The 17,970-nt window shown below is 39.7% G+C and overlaps 1 protein-coding gene across 2 annotated transcripts in view; it reads left to right on the forward strand.

The window, feature by feature from the left end:
- The window catches only part of CD96 (CD96 molecule), a 69,886-nt gene that overhangs the window by 41,456 nt on the left and 10,460 nt on the right, over positions 1–17,970 (forward strand). For both annotated transcript variants that reach the window (XM_016200141.2, XM_087817865.1), the window contains exons 8-10: positions 887–979; positions 15,845–15,913; positions 16,444–16,515. In XM_016200141.2, coding sequence (XP_016055627.2) covers positions 887–979; positions 15,845–15,913; positions 16,444–16,515 — 234 coding nt within the window. The remainder of the gene's footprint in view (positions 1–886; positions 980–15,844; positions 15,914–16,443; positions 16,516–17,970) is intronic.

Genomic DNA, 17,970 nt, shown 5'->3' on the forward strand with positions numbered 1-17,970 from the left:
ATTTGTAAATTGTTTTATATTGCTAATAAGAATATTTTATAATAAAATAATGGAGGCTTTAAGGAATTAACATGGATATATAATAAGTCAAATAACATATCCCAGCCTCTCTTTCATTCCTAGCCCCCTCCTACACACCCATAAAAAAGTGAAGCCAGCCCAGCCGGGTGTGGCTCAGTGGTTGAGCGTCGACCTAGGATCCAGGAGATCGGGGTTCGATTCCCAGTCAAAGCACATGCCTGGGTTACGGGCTCTATCAATGATTTTCTCGTCATTGATGTTTCTATGTCTCTCTCTCCCTCTCCTTTCCTCTCTCTGAAATCAATAAAGATTTATTTTTTTTTTTAAAGTGAAGCCAAATAAAATTTTAAAAATAGACATTTTAGAAAGAGCATAATAATACCATCAATCTTAGGTTCATTGGTGTTACATCCAATCTGATAGTTATTATTTCTACTCTCGCTGATAAAACAATGTTTGTGGGTATAAAGATTTGTAAACTGTGTGGTTACTTTTCAAACACTTCAAAATATTAGCCACTGCTATAATTGTTTTACCAGGTCTTAGTCAAATGTTACTTTCTACAGAACGCTTTCCTGGACCTCCCAATCTTGGTTGGTGCCCCCCCTTTGCATTCCCATGGCCCTGCACTTCCACTGTCACAGCACTCAACCCACTGCCTGGCCACCCACCTATAATCTAGGCTGTGTGCTCCTTAAAGACGGTCCCGGGTCTTTGTCATTCACCATTACATCCACTGCCTTGGCTGTAACAGTAATGATTTGTTAAATCAATAAGCAAAGTGTTGGTGGAGAGATTAAGTCAATACTTTATCATTCTGTTACAACACTTTTATTTATTATACGTGTCTGCTTCATCCTTTCAGGCTCGGTAAGCCCTCCAACAGATCCTGCACCCATCGTTACTGAGTCTACCCTTGGCACCCAGCCTTCTCCAGCCAACAGCGTATCTTCCACAAGTAAGAATGGCTTCACACTGTTTTAACTTCCATGAGCTATTAATCCTTTAATGAAGCATATTGATAAAGAAAAAAGTTTCAAAAAATTTGTGTCATCTATGACCTTTTCTAATCTATGCCATTTTAGATAAACATATTAAGTACTATTCTCATGGTTTCCAAGAGTTTGCTCAACTTCCAAAGCCCTTCACTTAAAGCCTTGGAAAAATCAGGGTCAATAAATATTCAGTGGGAAATTAAATTTTGTAGTTATTATTAAATAGGTTAATAAACTGATAGTCTTCCTCCAAAGCTGTCTTCTCAGTGGGGTGTTTAAGAAGTTGGTTGTAAATGGACCAGAGGTAGGTAGATAAAGTTTTACACTTAAATTTGTTCTGGTTCCAATTAATTTTGACCAAGTTGACTGCTGAGGGGCATTAGCTTCACAGGGGCATTACTAATAATGGAAGTCAGGCTGGGTCAGTGTTTCTACAGCAGAGAGATAATATTGAATTTCAGAAGTTGGCATTGATGCAAACAAAATGTAAATTTCCATGTCCATGTCCTTTGTATTTAACAAAGAACCATGGTTACTTTCTCTAATACCAAAAAAAAAAAAAAAAAAAAAAAAAAGAAGCATATTCTATGAAAAGAAGAAATAAAGTTTTCATTCTTATTTAATTAAAACTATTAATTTTAGCTCAAAATGAGAACTGAAAATGGAATAAAACAGAAGCAGGGATGAACAATTCCTTCAGTCACTGCCACAACTTGACACCACTCAGGAAATAAAGCATGTGGAAGACTGAGCAATGCCTTCAAATCTCCCATTAGAGACTTTATATTCATGTGATTTTTTTCTAGTTCTTAAGGTTTTGTCATTTCCTTTTTAAAGCTTCTTTTTCTTTCACTTCTAATTCATCATTCAGCAACAAACGATAGGAGATTGTGATATTCTTCATTTAACAAATATTAGCATATTAAAAAATAATACCTTGAATCTTTGTAGTACTCTATGGATTATTTACCTATTGCTTCATAACAAATTACCCCAAAATTTAGCAATTTATAAATGGTTCTAAGGGTCAGAAATCTAAAGTCATCTAAGCTGGATGGAATGGCTCATGGTCTCTCACGAGGATGTAGTCAAGCTGGTGGCTGGGGCTTCATTTACCTGAAGGCTTGACTGGAGCTGGAGATTCTGCTTCTAAGCATGAGCATGATGGCAGGAGGCCCTAGTTCCTCACCGCATGGGGCTGCTTATAAGGCAGCGGCTGGCTTCCTCCAGACCAAGTAATTGAAGAAATAGGGTGACCAAGACAAAAGCCACACTGCCTTTTTATGATCTCGCCTCCACATTTGTACACCGTTTCTTTTGCTTTATTTTATGTTGTTAGAAGCAAATCACTATGTCCAGCTCATATTCAAGAAGAGGAAAATTAAGCTCCACTTCTTGAAAGGGAGCGTATCAAAAAATTTGTGAACAAATTAAAACCACCATAGTCAGTCACTTAGAAAATGTTTGCACATAAAATGCAATGTGGTTGGATCTTCTTTATTATGACAGGTAGACAGAACAAGCATTATCATTCCCATTTTCCAGATGGGGACACTGAGATGCTGAGCATGTAAATGATCACATGACTAGTAAGTGACCAAGTTAGTATTCACACCAAAATCTTCTGACTCTAAATCTCGTTCTTACCACATTAAATACCATGTTTTCTCCAACTGGTCTAAACACTTCATGAAAACAGGGAGCGTATTTGTTTTGCCTCCTAGCACATGCCCAGTACAGAGTGGGCCAATAAAAACTACCAGTTGAATAAATGAATGAATAAAAGAATTAATGAGAATAATGTGCCTTCATGATGTAGATATCATTTAATAGACTCTATGGTGTTAAAAAGTGATAATTTGTTCCTGCTTTCAAAAAGATTGCAGTGTACTTGGAGAGAAATGATGTGCACACATGAAAATGATTATTCAAAATCACAAGGTGGCAGATGCTGCATCTTATAGAACTAAAATGCACAGGGAGAATTACAGACCAGTAAGTCTTAGGCTTTGGACAAAGAAAGGTCCTCATGAGTTTATGGACTCAGATATTACCTAAGAGAGATGAAACAAGCTGATTCTTGAAATATGTGTTGTGATTATTTGACTCAGTTAAGAGTTTTATAAACATTCTAAACAAAGAGAATAAACTGAGCAGTTGTTTACTGGCAAAGATGTCTGTGAGAATTTGAGAAAATGTTAGTAGCTAAGCTTAGGTCAGAGGGGTGGGATTGTGTAGCAGAGAAGCACAGACGAATATTGGAAAATGCAGAATAAATAGAGCCTTAAACCTCAGCCTAAGGATTCCAGTGTTCTCCCTTAGGAAATGGGTCAGGGATCCCATTAAACATATTTTTAAAAGAGGAAATGACATGATTCATTTATTACATATTTATTGAGCAGTTGGTATGTACCAGAGATTCTTCTAGGTGCTGGAAATACAACAGTGAACAAAGAGAAGAAAATCATGCCAGCATGACATTTATATCTTCCAACTGAAAGCAGAAATGAATTTCTTCTAGCTGAATCTTCTACGGGGTTAGTTGACATGCATCACATGCTTTCATCAGACCAAGCACCATTCTTATTTCTGTGAAGAAATTCAAGGAAAGGGAAAGGACAGTATTACCCTTAAGGAGTCGATAACTTACTATAGCTCTCATATTAGAGAAGGAAGGAGAGCACAAGTAAATATACTTGTTAGAAAACAGAAAATGCTAGCTGACCTACTGCCACACTATGGTGATATAGTTGAAAAATTTCTGAAGAATTAAAGGCCTCCTTAAAATAAGATCCCACCACACTGGCCCTCGGGACTGTTTTATTATTTATTTATTTATTTATTTATTTATTTATTTTTTATTATTATTATTATTATTATTATTATTATTATTATTTTAGGCTTCAAGTGTACATTTCTGTCATACAAAATCTTAGGTGCCCTGACCGGGAATCGAACCAGTGACCTTTTGGTACATGGTAAAACGCTCAACCAACTGAGCCACACCGGCCAGGGCAGGACTGTTTTAGATCAGTGGTTCTCACCAGAGTAATTTTGCTCTCCACCCTCCAGGGGACATGTGATAGCACAGGGACATTTTTGATTAGCACAATGGGAAGGGGGGAGGGTATTACTAGCATCTAATATGTAGAGGCCAAGATGCTGCTAAATATACAACATTTTGTAGGGCAGGACAACCTCCATAACAAAGAATTATCTGGTCCAAAATGTCAATGAGGTTGAGCAACCCTGTTTTAAATCAGGCTCTGATTTAAGAGTAGCTTTTTTTTTTTTGCTTTACAAAATTTCAACCTCTGTCCAGATAGTAACAATAGATTATGTTTGGAACAATTCTCAGTCTGATTTTTATGTAAAAAAACAACACATTAAATCAATGGCTGAATATATCTAAATAAAATTTTATTTTCTTAGACTAACCACTGAATTACAACCGAAAATCCAAATTTTGTCTTGTCAGCTGGGGGGCAATGAGGACTGACTGCCTCAGAAGCTAGTAGGATTCACCTCTGTGTGTTCTTTTAAGAAAGAAAGTGAGCAGGATGGAACATGTCATGGGAACCAACTTCAACAGGCTATGGTTTCATTCCAAATTCTAAGATGTAATGAACTACATAATTCAGTCATAATTATTAAGCTACTTATTTTGCTGCAAACATCCAATTTGTATTTTTCCTCAGTGAAAGGATTTTTTTAAACAAATGTTGACAAAAATAGAAGCAATATTCTTTAACTAGAGGAGACCCATGTAACTTATAACAAACTTCATTAGTTCCCAGAGAAATCCAGCTCAATCCAACCTGAACTAATTGGTGTTTGCTGCATTTTCTATCCTCAGAAAAGACGTGAGGCTGACAAACTAAGTGGCGAGATGAAACAAGCCCACGTGGAACAATCAGAGACACCTGACGAATCCAGGGTGGGCCAATGCTGGCATAGCTCAGGGGTTTCTCCTGCTCCGAGGCACACCCTGTGCCTTCTATAGTTGATTTACTCAACAACAATTAAACATTGAGTGCCTACAGCGTGCCAGGAATTTTTGAGATGCTGAGATATGGGGATAAACAAGACAGGCAGGGTCCCAGTTGCACAGAGCTTATGCCCAATCAGGACCTGCTTGCCCAGCCTGCCATTACACTGCCCACCAGGCCACAGACCTCCCTATTTTTTATGGCTGTGCACAACCCTAGACCTGATGTATTGATTTTAATATTAAGTTCTCTAAAAACTTAGCTGGTCCCCACAGTCTGGATATTTCTGCTCCTGGATACCTTGAGTAGCCATTGGCCAGCTCCCCAGATGAACACACCTGATCCTTGGCAAGTGGGGGATCAGACATGGAGGGATATAGACTAAAAGAAGCAGTTGCCCAGGGGATGCAACAAAACTACTAATTTATGAGCAAGCATGTCAGAAAGAGGTGGGGGATTAAACTGGAAACTATGCCATTGGATGAGATTAGCTGCATACAAGTCACAGGGGAAGCAGACAAGATCAGCTGTAGGTCTAAATATTGGGTCTGAAGCTAAGAGAGGATTCCCAGAGAGAGTCTGCAAGGCAGTAAGAAGACTCTGGTGATGTTTGTGACAGCAACTTCTGACACCTTCACTGGTTGTGTCACTCCTGCCTTAAGGGTCCAGATGCTTCCATTGCTGTCTGACAGATTACACCACTGTCATATGTATCCAGGAAACAAAAAGTATGAAAAATAAGTGAGTGCTGAGGGTGAGGGGATTTTAATCAGGGAAGTCTGCGCGGGGCATGGGGTGGGGACAGGAAGGAAATATAGCCCCAAATGGAAGAAAGAGAAGGGATAAATATTCAGACAATAGTTTTGATCAAAAACAAAATAAAATGAGTGCAGGACATAAGAAGACAAGCAGGCCCAGCTGGTGTGGCTCAGTGGTTGAGCATCGACCTACAATTCAATAGATCGCAGTTCTATTTCTGGTTAGGGCACATGCCCGGGTTGCGGGCTCAATCCCCAGCGGGCATGCAGGAGGCAGCCGATCAATGACTCTCTCTCATCATTGATGTTTCTCTCTCTCTCTCCCTCTCCCTTCCTCTCTCTGAAATCAATAAAAATATATTTAAAAATAAAAAAGAAGACAAACAGAACGAATGCTGGCAGTACTTGCAGGGGAGTGGCTGTAAGGTTGCTCAGGTGAAGCGGAACTCCGTGAGGATAGACTTAAGTTAGAGAACCATGGACTTGGACTGTGATCTGAACGTCACCACACGGCCACTGTGGCTTTTTTTTTTTTAATGTGTTTTTATTGATTTTAAAGAGAGAGGAAGAGAAAGGGGTAGAGAGATAGAAACATCGATGTGAGAGGAACATCAATTGGTTGCCTCTTGCATGCCCTATACCGGGGATCGAGCCAGGCTGGGAATTCAACTGGTGACCTCTTGATTCATGAGTCAATGCTCAACCACTGAGCCACACCAGCCAGGCCACTGTGGTTTTTTGAGTAAGTGAATAATGTGAGTAAAGCAGAAGCTATGTATATAGTAAGTAGTAGCAGCAAGAACAGGGAGCAAGAAGACCAAATGATGTGGTTTGCAAGCAATTTAAAGTGATGATGATCTGAGCTAGAACAGGCATATGTAGAAATGGAGAATACCGCAGCAGGAGACTCAGCAGGGTTGTCTGCCTAAACATGGGGGGAATAAAAGATTCTCAGAAGACTATCATACAAAAGCCTTCCAGTTCTTTTCCTAGCAATTATCCAACATGTTCTACCAACTGCCATGATTATATTAATAGTACCAAGCAATAATATTAACAGTATTTGTTAATATTTGAGTGTCTCTACTGTGTCTGGCACCATTCTAAACTAGTAAATGTATTACCTCCTTTAATCGTCCCAACAACACTAATGGAGGTAATATTATTATCCCATTTTACAGATGAATACTGAGGCACAGAGGTTAAATAACTTACCCAACATCATACAGAAAGTGGAAAAGCCAGGATGGAACCCAGACAGTCAGACTTCAGAGACTGAGTCCTACAGCCTCTGAGAGTGCATGATGGGTGCTCAATAAATATCTTTAGACACTGAACAACTCCCTTCCAGTGTGAAGCTGGCAGAGCTGCTATGAAAATGTCGACATGACAGCTGTACCTCTATTAATGTTTCCCTTCTCTGGACCAGTGTTTTCTGAGAAATGCAGTCTCCGGGAGTGAGGCTAGCTTCCTCAGTTGGAAATAAATCAGAGAAAAAGACCCTCCTCTTCTTGTTACCCCTTCTCCTCCTGAAATTATTATAATTCTTATTGCCCAGAGATATGTGCAGAATCCATGCAAAACTCCAGTGCTCTCCCTTGAATTCTGGGAAATACTGGTCATTACACCCTTCTCACCACATTTCACCTGGGACGCATGTTGCAGGTTGTTAAAGGCCTTCTTTTATTTTTCCCATACTTGTCACCACAAGTCAACAATGGTAGCCTTCTTGATGACTGGTTCACTTTGGATATTTGTTTATTCCGTTTACCCCCTTAAAGTAAGATGTGTCTTGGAAAAAGCTATCAGATGACCTATTTTTTTCATTTCATTTCATTTCATAATTATTATTGTCTACAAATGCATCACATGATGTGTGATGAGCCCCATCCTCCTTTCTATCATCTCCCATCAAGAGAGTCCTGCAAACCCTTTCTAAACCAGTAATCCAGCAATACACATTGTCTTTAGTCATTCAGAAGCATGTGTTTCCCCAAACAATCTGCCTCCAACACGAAAACAGGGCCTTGTGCAGAGATCAGGATCTCACACCACGTGTCTCCTTTCTGCTGGTCAATATCCACCTCATCCTAATGTCGGGGGTTGGTGAGACTGACTCAAGTGTGTTTAGATGTAGTTGATAGCCTATACCCTTTTTTAAAAAAAATTATCTTTTTATTTTTGAAAGTATTACAGATGTCCCCTTCCCTCCCCCCCCACATTGACCCCCTCCACCCCACCCTCACACCTTCACTGCACTATTTGTCTGTGTTCATGGGCTATGCATATAAGCTCTGTGGTTAATCTTTCCCCCCCCCACCCCATGCCTTCCCCCTGAGTTTCTCCAGTCTGTTCCATGCTTCCATGTCTCTGGATCTATTTTGTTCGTCAGTTTGTTTTGTTCATTAGTTCCACATATAAGTGAGATCATGTGATACTTGTCTTTCTGTGACTTAGCCTTTACCCTTTTAAGTGCAGTTCTCTGGTTAATGTTGGTATGGGTTTAAAGGCTCTCCATGCTGCAGGTGAAGTAATTGATGTAGGTGCTGTGATTGATGGAGTACAATTACACATTTGTTGAGGAAATGAGGTGGCTATGCCAATAGATGCTATGTTAATGGAGTGGAAGGCCAAGTGAAAATATTACTATTTGAGAAAGTAAGTTACATTTTCAGGTTCAATTTTACATAGAAATAATGCGAAGTCTTGGATAATTGAGTTTGATTAATCAGATCACTCAAGCAGTAATAGCCTGAATTTATAAATAACTTTTACCTTTGCAGTCAGTTAATAAATAAGCTGGTCTGGATAGGTTAGCAAAAACTAATTTTCTTTTTTCCATCATTCCCTGACCAAATGAGTTCTAGTGAATAATTTCTTCCTGGCCTCTAAAAGACATTTCAGGCCGACTCCTTTGCTTTTTTTTTTTTTTGCCATTTTCATATAATAAATGCTCTCTGGTCCCTTTCAGTCACAAGACCAGACCCCTGTCAATAATTAACAAGTCTTGTCAAATATAATGTCAAAACTTGCAAAAGTTAATTCAGTCCAGTCCTCTCTCCCTCCTCCCTTCCAAGCCTGTTCTGAGTCAGCTGTGGAAGCCTAGGTGTGAGGTTGTGGGCTTTCCGTCTGTGGGGGTGCAAGAGAGATGTGGGAGATGGCTTTGTGACTTCCTGGCTTCTTCCTCTCCTCCACTCCTAGCTATTGGCCTGAACCTATTATGGGGGATCACAGGTAGAGCGAAAAGGGGAGAGATAGGTGGGGAAAGACCTTCCCTGTCGTGCCATCTGTAATCTGGGTGAGGTGATTTCTGGGTGGAAGGATAAGAATGGTCATCCTGGCCTCAGGGGCATGTGGTATATTTCTCAGAAATCTGTGACTGGCCCGTGGTTGCTGTCCCTTTAGTGCAGGTCACACCTCTCCTCTGGTTTTCTGCATCTTCCCTTCCTACAGCCCTTGAGTTTCTGGAGGCCAATCTCATTTGGGGGCTTCTTTGTTCCTCTTAGGTGTTCTTCTTGGGTTGAGAATTCTTTGCATGGCCTCCAGTTTTATCTGGGAAAATAGACACCGTGACCTCCTCTTTAGGAAAAGTGCTCCTTTCCCTCAGTATGATTATATCCCTCTTCTCTATGTCCATTTAGCACTGCTAGCCAAGCATGGCTCCCAACATAGCCTCTTCAACTTGAGTCAGGCATTGGTCCTTTTTGTCCCAACCTCCAGGGCACACAGGCCAGGAGCTCTGAGAAGAACAGTGTTGGAGGCATCACACTTCCTAATTTCTCACTATACTACCAAGCTACCAAGCTATAGTAATCAAAATAGTGTGCTGCTGGCATAGAAAGACACATAGACTCATGGAATTGAATAAAGAGGCCAGTAATAAACCCTAGCATATATGGTCAACTAATTTTCAGCATGGGTGCCAAGAGTACACAATGGGAAACGATAGTCTCTTCAATAAATGGTGCCTGGAAAACTGGATATTCACATGCAAAAGAAGGAAACTGCACCTTTATCTTACACCATACACACAAAAAAACCCTCAAAATAGATTAAAAACTTAAACATAAGACCTGAAACTGTAAAACTCCTAGAAGAAAACTTAGGGAAAAGGTTCCTTGACATTGAGCTGGGCAAAGATTTTTTAGATATGACACCAAACCTCAGGCAACAAAAGGAAAAATAAAAAAGTATACTATGTCAAACTAAAAATACTTCTGCACAGCAAAGAAAACAACCGACAAACGATAAGGCAGTCTATGGGTTGGGAGACAATGCTTGCTAGTCATGTATCTGATAATGGATTAATATCCAAAAGATATAAGGAACTCATTTAACTCAATAGCAAAATAAGAAACAGCCTGTTAAAATGCAGGCAAAGGACCTGAATAGACATTTTTTCCAAAAAAGATATACAAATAGCAGAAGAATTGAGGCAGGAGAGGGAGGTGGTGAGAGTTTTCAGGCAGAGGACACAGCACATCAAAGGCGTGGGTTAGTAATAGCAGTGTATGCGCTGAGTAACAAGAGGTAGCAATGCTGATATTGTTAAAGGTCAGCCCAAATAAGGCCAAGGGGCCTTAACCTTAAACCACCAGGTAAAGCCAAGGAGAGTGAGTGGGATTTAATTTATCTAGGAAACGAGATAGCTCTCTAAATGGCTTCAGCTCCGCCTTCTACAGGATGAACAAAGTCCCATAGTAAAGGGATCACTCTTTCAATAACCTGTGCAACCTGGTTCAGACCCTCAGGACAAGATCCAGACAAAATTCAGCCAGAGACCATCAAGACTGAAACGACCTTTGGCTTTCTCGGGATAGTGATGGGGTGTCATTGATCCTTTTGTTCTCAGAAGCTTATTGGCTCTATTCAGCCCTCCACAAACTCCACAGGCCTGCTTGTGAGGGGAAGCACAGAGCCGCTCTGATATCTAAGCCGGGCAGGAGATACAGTAAGTGAAGACCAAGGCAGCGTGCGTGTGCTCCTCCTTCCACATGCAAGCAACGAGTTACATGGAATCGAAGGGATTCTCCTTCTTTTGCAGTAAACCCGCAGTAAGCAAGGGTTTTTTTCACATTATTTTCTGACCTCCAGAAAAGAACATTGAATCCGTCATTTTAATACAAGTGAAATGCCCAGTCCAGTTATCATACTTCCTCAGGGCTCCAGGGACACTGCCAGATGAAATCATCTGGAACTAATCAGTGCCACCCAGCGTGGGCAATCTGACTTGCTCGGGAAAATGTTGCTTTTAAGTAAGAGTTATTTTAAAAGGTAGCCAGCAATTGCTTCGTAGCCTGAGATTTCTAGGTAACAGCAGTATAGCTCACAAATTAACGCAGTGTTCTCTGGTGATTATTTCCCAGTTCTTCTTGGTTGTTATTATCACCACTGGTACTGCATCACCACTGTTAAAACAATTCCTTTCTGTCTCTGCTTACTAAGTCACTTGGTGAATTCTATGGAGGTCAGTTCTCAGAGTGAGAGGTAGAGAGGAGGCGAGGGAAGAGGGGTGAGTGAATGAATGAGTGAGTGATGCTGGTCCATGGGAGGGGAGGTAAGAGACTGCAGGCTCTCAGTGGAAGATAAGCTTAGGAGGAGCACAGCATTATCACTAATTCACAGTATCTAATGATTATTTGTGGCTAGTCATTGCTTTCTTCTATGCATTTTTTTTTTACCTTCCCTTGATCCAAAAAAGATATAAGTTAAAAAATACAAACAATACAAAATTTTAAAAATAGGTAGCTGAAGAAATTGCTACAGAGGAACAAAGATAAAGCCATCTCAATGAGAGAAATAAAATTCAAATGGACTCTGTGATCCATAAGTTCATAAAATATTACCAACCGGTTACCAAAGGAGAAGCATAGCTGCTCTTGATACAGAGACGGCCTGGACCTCCTCTTTGATGAGTGGTGGGAGGCAGTGAGCTGGAAGCTACAATTACTACACAAGGATCTGAACCACTGGTGGCTCAGTGGAGATGTAGGGAGATGAAAGAGGAGATGACTGCCAGTAGAAATTACTTCCCCATCATAAAGCTGATGCCCCAGAAAGCTGCCGCTCTCTTCACCCCTGCCAATCACCCCTTTTGGATGAAGCCTTTGGGGATGTAGTTCTTGACTTGGGTCAGCCTGGGGAAAGGGAGATTAGTTACCTTGAATCAGCCTCCTAGAAAGACCACGGGAAATGGGGCAACTGTAAAACTCATCAGGAGATTCAAGTCTCCCGTTGGTAGGATATGCTTGTAGTTTCAACACCTGAACTGAACTGTTGATGCCCTATTTTATAGCTCTAATATTACATTTTAACACTTAACCTCTTGCCAGGCACTCTTCTAAGTACTTGATAGAAATGACTCTCAGTCTGTGCAATCACCCTAGTGGAAAAGTACTATTTTACAAGTAAGGAATTGGAGGAAGCAAAAAGAAATCAATAAGACTTTCCCAAGATTATACATCTAACATAGAACTAAGCCAGGATTCAACCCATGGAGTCTTGCTCTGGAGTTCAAGCTTTTAATAGATAAGCTACAATGCTTTTGCAAATCTTCAAGTGCTTTGCAAATCTGTCTCCTAGACTCTGTCCACAGGTTGGTGGACCAAATGCAATGGCTTCCTAGCAGTTGAGATCTGTATGGAAATCTGTCCTCTTGGCTGTGTTTGACACCACTGACCCAGCAACTGGTGCCCAATGTTAGCTAACAAATACTTGCTGAGTTGTCCTGGCTTTCTCTGCTTCTGGAAACCTTCAATCATCCTGGCTTCTCCATCACCATGTACTCTGTCCCTGCCTCTCTGGCTCCTTCGTTTCCATCTTCTTTCTTCTGCCGATCCATTATATCAAAGGACCCTTCATATTCCCTCTTAAGCCCACTTTTCTCTCCAGACCCACCCTCCCTGGGACTCACAGCTACTTCAATTATTGTCTGCATGCTGGTGTCTCACAATATCTATTTGTATCTCAGCCTTACAGCTAAGATTCAGACTCACATAGTCTACCTTCTGCTGGGTTTCAATGTCTCATACGTACTCAAGATAAATCTGCCCCAAATTAAATTCATCTTTGTGACTCTGGCCACTTCTAAAACTGCTTCTTCTCTGTTTATTTTCTCAGTTGACAATAGCATGACCCAAAGAGCTGCCCAAGACAGAAATCTGGGAGTTATTGCGATAGCTCTCTCTTCTTAGTTATCTCTCTCTTCTTTATTTTTTATATCCAATTATTTACCACACCCTGGTGAGCCCACATTTTAAACCTGTCCATTTCTCATTGTCTCAGCAGCCTTCACTGTACAGTTCAAGCCACCACGGACTTACCATTAGGTTAGAGCATCTTGTAAGATTCAGTTGAATGTCATTTCTTCCATCGGGCCTTTGGGATATAGCTTCTCTTACGTCTCCATCCACATCTCTTTTTTTAAAAAAAAAATAATAATCTTATTATTTTATTTATTTATTCTGGAGGGAGAGAGAAAAACATCGACTTGAGAGAAAAACATTGATTGGTTGTCTCCCACATGTGCCCCGTGCAGGGATCAAATCTGCAACCTGGGTATGTGCCCAGACCGAGGATTGAACCTTAGACCTTTGGGTGCAGAGGTACTAAGCTCAGCCAGCTGAGCCACACCGGCCAGGGCTCCATCCACATCTCTTTACTGTGCACAAAGTGCCTCCAACCTTTTGAACTGACTTCAGTTCTCTCCTGCCTTTTTGTTCATGCTGCACAGAACCTTCTTCTCGCCTCTCCTTTTTCTTCCCCCAACCCCCAGCTTGTCTTACTCATTGATCCCTCAGGCCTGGTTGCTATGTCACTACTCCCCAAAAGCCTTCCTCGAGGTCCCTCTTCTTGGTTATGTTTCCCTCCTCGGAACCCCACAGAACCATTCTCTACCACAAGCGGCGCTATCACCTTGAACTGCCATTAGGCTTCTACTGTTTGCAAGGGAAGGGAAACAAACTGCAGTAAGAACAAATTCCAAAATTGTATTGTGTTCATTTATACTTGATATAGTATAAGTCCCTTTATCATTAAGAAAAGAGCCAATGAAGGGCCAAGCGTGTGTCTGGGTGCTCTGTTCCACAGTCATTCAAGAACCCAGGCTGCGGGCAGCTCTGTCACCTTTCAGTTACGTCTTCTAAGTCTCCCTGCATCATAAGATCTGGATAGTACACGAGGAAAGATAGTACATGGGGGCTCATCTGTGGGAGGCTTTATAGGTCAGTCCTTGACATAGCAATCACCGCTCCCACTCACAATCCATGCCTAGGACTCAATACATGGCCACACCTAACCACACAGGGGACTAGGAATTGTGCTTCACTGTGTCTACGCCAGAAAGAAGGGGCTGGCTCGGTGATCAGCCAGGGGTTTCCCACACTGACCATTATTCTCACCAAACTGTGTTTGATGAGGGCAGAGGCAAAATTTCTCTTTCTCTTCACTTCATCCCTGTTCCAGCACACGTTATGCACTCTGTATTTGTTGGATTAGTAAAGCTATTCATAGCTGGTGTTTACAACATTTTTTCTGCCCATCCTCATGCTGGGTGCCCATTTTAGTTCCTCGGACAGCATGACCTGAGGCAGCTTCTGACACATCTCTCCACATGTGACCGTCCAGGGAGCGGGGGGGGGGGGAGTATGTCTTTGATGTTCCTTGGTAGGCTGCGTTGCAAAACGATTGCAGTTGATCATCTCTATAGGTGAACTGCTTATCGATGCAGAAACCACAATGCCAATTTATTTATTTATCCTACATATTTTTTTTTAGAGATCTGATTACCCAGGTTTTCTATGTAAGGCATACCCTTACCCAGAATTGAGGTACCTGGGAAGCTGGGGTGCAATTCACTCCTATCTAAAGCCAGAGAGTGAATGAGCATGCTGGCTGTCAGAATGTAAGGATATTGTTGAGAATATTGTATACGTTATACAGTATTCTTTTTATAAAGCCTGGGGAGAAATTTGGGGTTTTTTTTGGTTTTTGTGTGTGTCTTTTAATAAATGTATCTGTACTCAAAAATGCATTATGAGTCTAAGAGATGTTTTTGTGTAACCTTTTCAAATCTTCACAGATATTAAAAGAGAAATTTGTTTTTAATCATAATAAAAGAAATAACTGTATTTTCTCTTGAAAATTGACTATTTTTGATCTTATGATGTCCATCAATGGCATAACATATATTCTTTATTTCTTAGCATTGTTACTAGAAAGTTCTGACCAAATGTTGGGCATATAGCTACCAAAAGCCCATGACATCAAGAAATGCATTTTGTGTACTCTCTCCACTCAGGTTTCAAGGGGACTCAACATACCTTTTATAACTATATTTTCCTTGCCCTTATTTTTCCTTTCTCTGCACTTCTTTTAGCTTCTTTCACTACATATTTATGTAAGTCACCTAAAATATGTTTTGGAACAAAAGAGAAATACACATAAATAAAATATATTGAAAATTTGTCTTTCCAAGAAACAACACGTTTTCAATTGAGTGTGGTTAGGTATTTTTCTTCTTTAATTTGCTTTATCCTCAGAGATATTTTCAAATGAATATGAACTAGTCTTTCATTTTAGGGGGAAGGGAGGGTAGAGGAGAATGAAAAATGAAGGATTATAAAGATAGAGATGACTCTGAAAGCTAGAAATTGAAGTAAACACAAAAGCATATTTAGTATGTTAAAATATTATATACAATTGTGAAAATTCGCTGTAAGTAAGTTCCATGAGGGTGAGGACCTTGTCTTTATTGTTATTTGCATGTAGAATAGAGTCTGGCACATAGTAGACACTGTAACAATATATTGTGAAGGTATGAATGTAACACATTTGGCATTAGTTAGGAGAACTAGGTTAGAATAAAATAAATGATGTTGAATATTCGGTATATAACCATAAGCATGTACCTTTTGGCCTCAATTTCATAACTTATAAAATGAAGTGAATACTATATTCACTCAGATTCTTTCCAGCTCTAATATTCCATGCTCTGCATGCCACCGTTGTTAATCACAGTGACAGAGTTAAACATGTGAATGTAAATAGCTATGACAATTTGGAAACTTTATTTTCAAAATAGGATATCCAGCTACGTCTTCAATGACCCCTGGAGATGTGAGTACACTGACTGCAAACAGCACGCCTCAGAGTGAGTATAGCAAGGCTTTCCTGATATGATTCAAAACAGGCGACAGGTTCACAATTTTTATTACAGACCATGATAATGTTGAGGTTTGGGCAAAAGGCTCTATTTTCTCATCTGATGTTGATATTTCGGGTTTGAGTTACTTGTTGTAATTAGTAATCTGGTTACTACATGTTGTTATGACAATCACTATAATCTTAAAAATAAGGGTTGGTGATTTGTTATTAAACTAATTTGTCATGTACCTTTTATTTGTCATGGGATTCTAAGGTATATTGAACTAGTCTCAACAGTACTCCCAGTGATCTGAGTTGGTTACAAGAACAGAAAAAGAAAGCAAATTATGACTAGTTGGCATTAAACATAAGCTGTAGAACTTTCATGCAATATGCCAGCTAGCATTCCTGTGTAGGGAAGCATATTTCAATTTTCAGATTTCCCTAAAGTCACATAGATCAAAAATTCAGCACATCAAAGCAAAGTTAAATTACAGCTTTATGAAAAGGTTGGATTCTGGAAATTTTGTCTTACAGCTAGCAATTCCAATGTGACTCCCCAAGGCTTCAACTACTCCTGGACCTCCATTGAAAAAGACACCAGCAACTGTAAGTATGAGTTCCTTTCAGGCCTCTGCGCCTCATTCATTCAACACGTATCCTGAGCAACTCTTATGTGCTTTGTTCGTAATATTAACAAATATTTACAAAGCATCTACCATGTTGAAAGCATTGATGTTGGAGCTGAGCATATAGTTATTTCTCAATAGATAGCCTTGCACAGATAAATTAAATTCTACTCGTTGGTTACAATGGGGGAAATTATGTAGCTGTGGGCAAAAGAGTTTATTGGACAATGTTACAGCAAAAAAGCTGAACTCTGACTTAAATTTATGCTATCATTACATATATATATGTATTATGCCATATTTTAATTCTCAGCATAACACTTGTTTTCTGATATTTTTCTTTATTTTATTTATTTGATTGTCTATTGAAATTATACAAGAATGTAAGATGCACAAGTACAGGCACCTAGCCCTTTTCCCGCCTTGTTCACTGGGGTACCCTGAAGCCTGGAGCAGCGGCAATGGCAATAGCAGGCACACGCAGGTGCTCAGCAAATATTTCTTGAGTGATTGAAAGAATATGTGTACATATGGGCAAGGGCAAGAAAGAAAGCATGTAAATACAGTGAAAAGAAATGATCTACTTAAATGAAACTTTTGAACTTCTTATTTATTTGCTTTATAAATTATTATTACAATACGAGGTGTGCCAGGAATAAAAAAGAAATTCTTTTCACCCCATGCATCACATCAGTATGAAGCATGCAGGCCACCCAAGGTACTTTCTGCCTCAGAAATTGGAAAAGCTCAAAAGTCCTTTATAATTTACTCAAGTCTATTCTTGGGTTTTTTTTAATAGATTTCATAAGGAGATGAAATATTGTAATCCTTCACATTTTCTGTCTTTGCCAAATTGAAAAGTCTATTTATCTTCACACATTTTTTTTATCATTTTTATAACAAAAATAGCCATAGAAATTGTGAAATCTAGAAAGGAACTTTAAAAGCAAGAAATAATTTTTTTCCTGGCTGTAAAACCCAGATTTTTACTTGTGTAAGAATAAGGAGTCCTTGTTAACTAATTGCCATTTTTTATCCATAAACTTACAGAAAAAAATCCCTGCAGTGAGTTGTTCTATTTACAATCATTTACAAAAACACATTAAGATCCAACAAGTGAATATTGATTGCTTACTGCCAAACTGTTTTTGAAACATGTTTCTACTCGTTGGATTGTACTGTAATGTAACAGCCAATATTAGATGATGCATTTGGCAAGACTCATGATGGGCATTGGTGATGGGATTTTTTTTCTTCCAGTATGTTTATTTCAATAGATTTATGAAATGTTCAGAGGCAGGAAAAGAATGATAATGGATGGATTTCTGGTGAAATAAACACACAACAGTGTTTCTAAGGCCCTTGTTTTCTGTGAACATGTGCATAGGATATTTGTTTATACATTTATTTTATGTAGCTTATATTTATTTGGATA

This window comes from Miniopterus natalensis, chromosome 6, assembly GCF_054644295.1.
Source record: "Miniopterus natalensis isolate mMinNat1 chromosome 6, mMinNat1.hap1, whole genome shotgun sequence".
NCBI lineage: Eukaryota > Metazoa > Chordata > Mammalia > Chiroptera > Miniopteridae > Miniopterus > Miniopterus natalensis.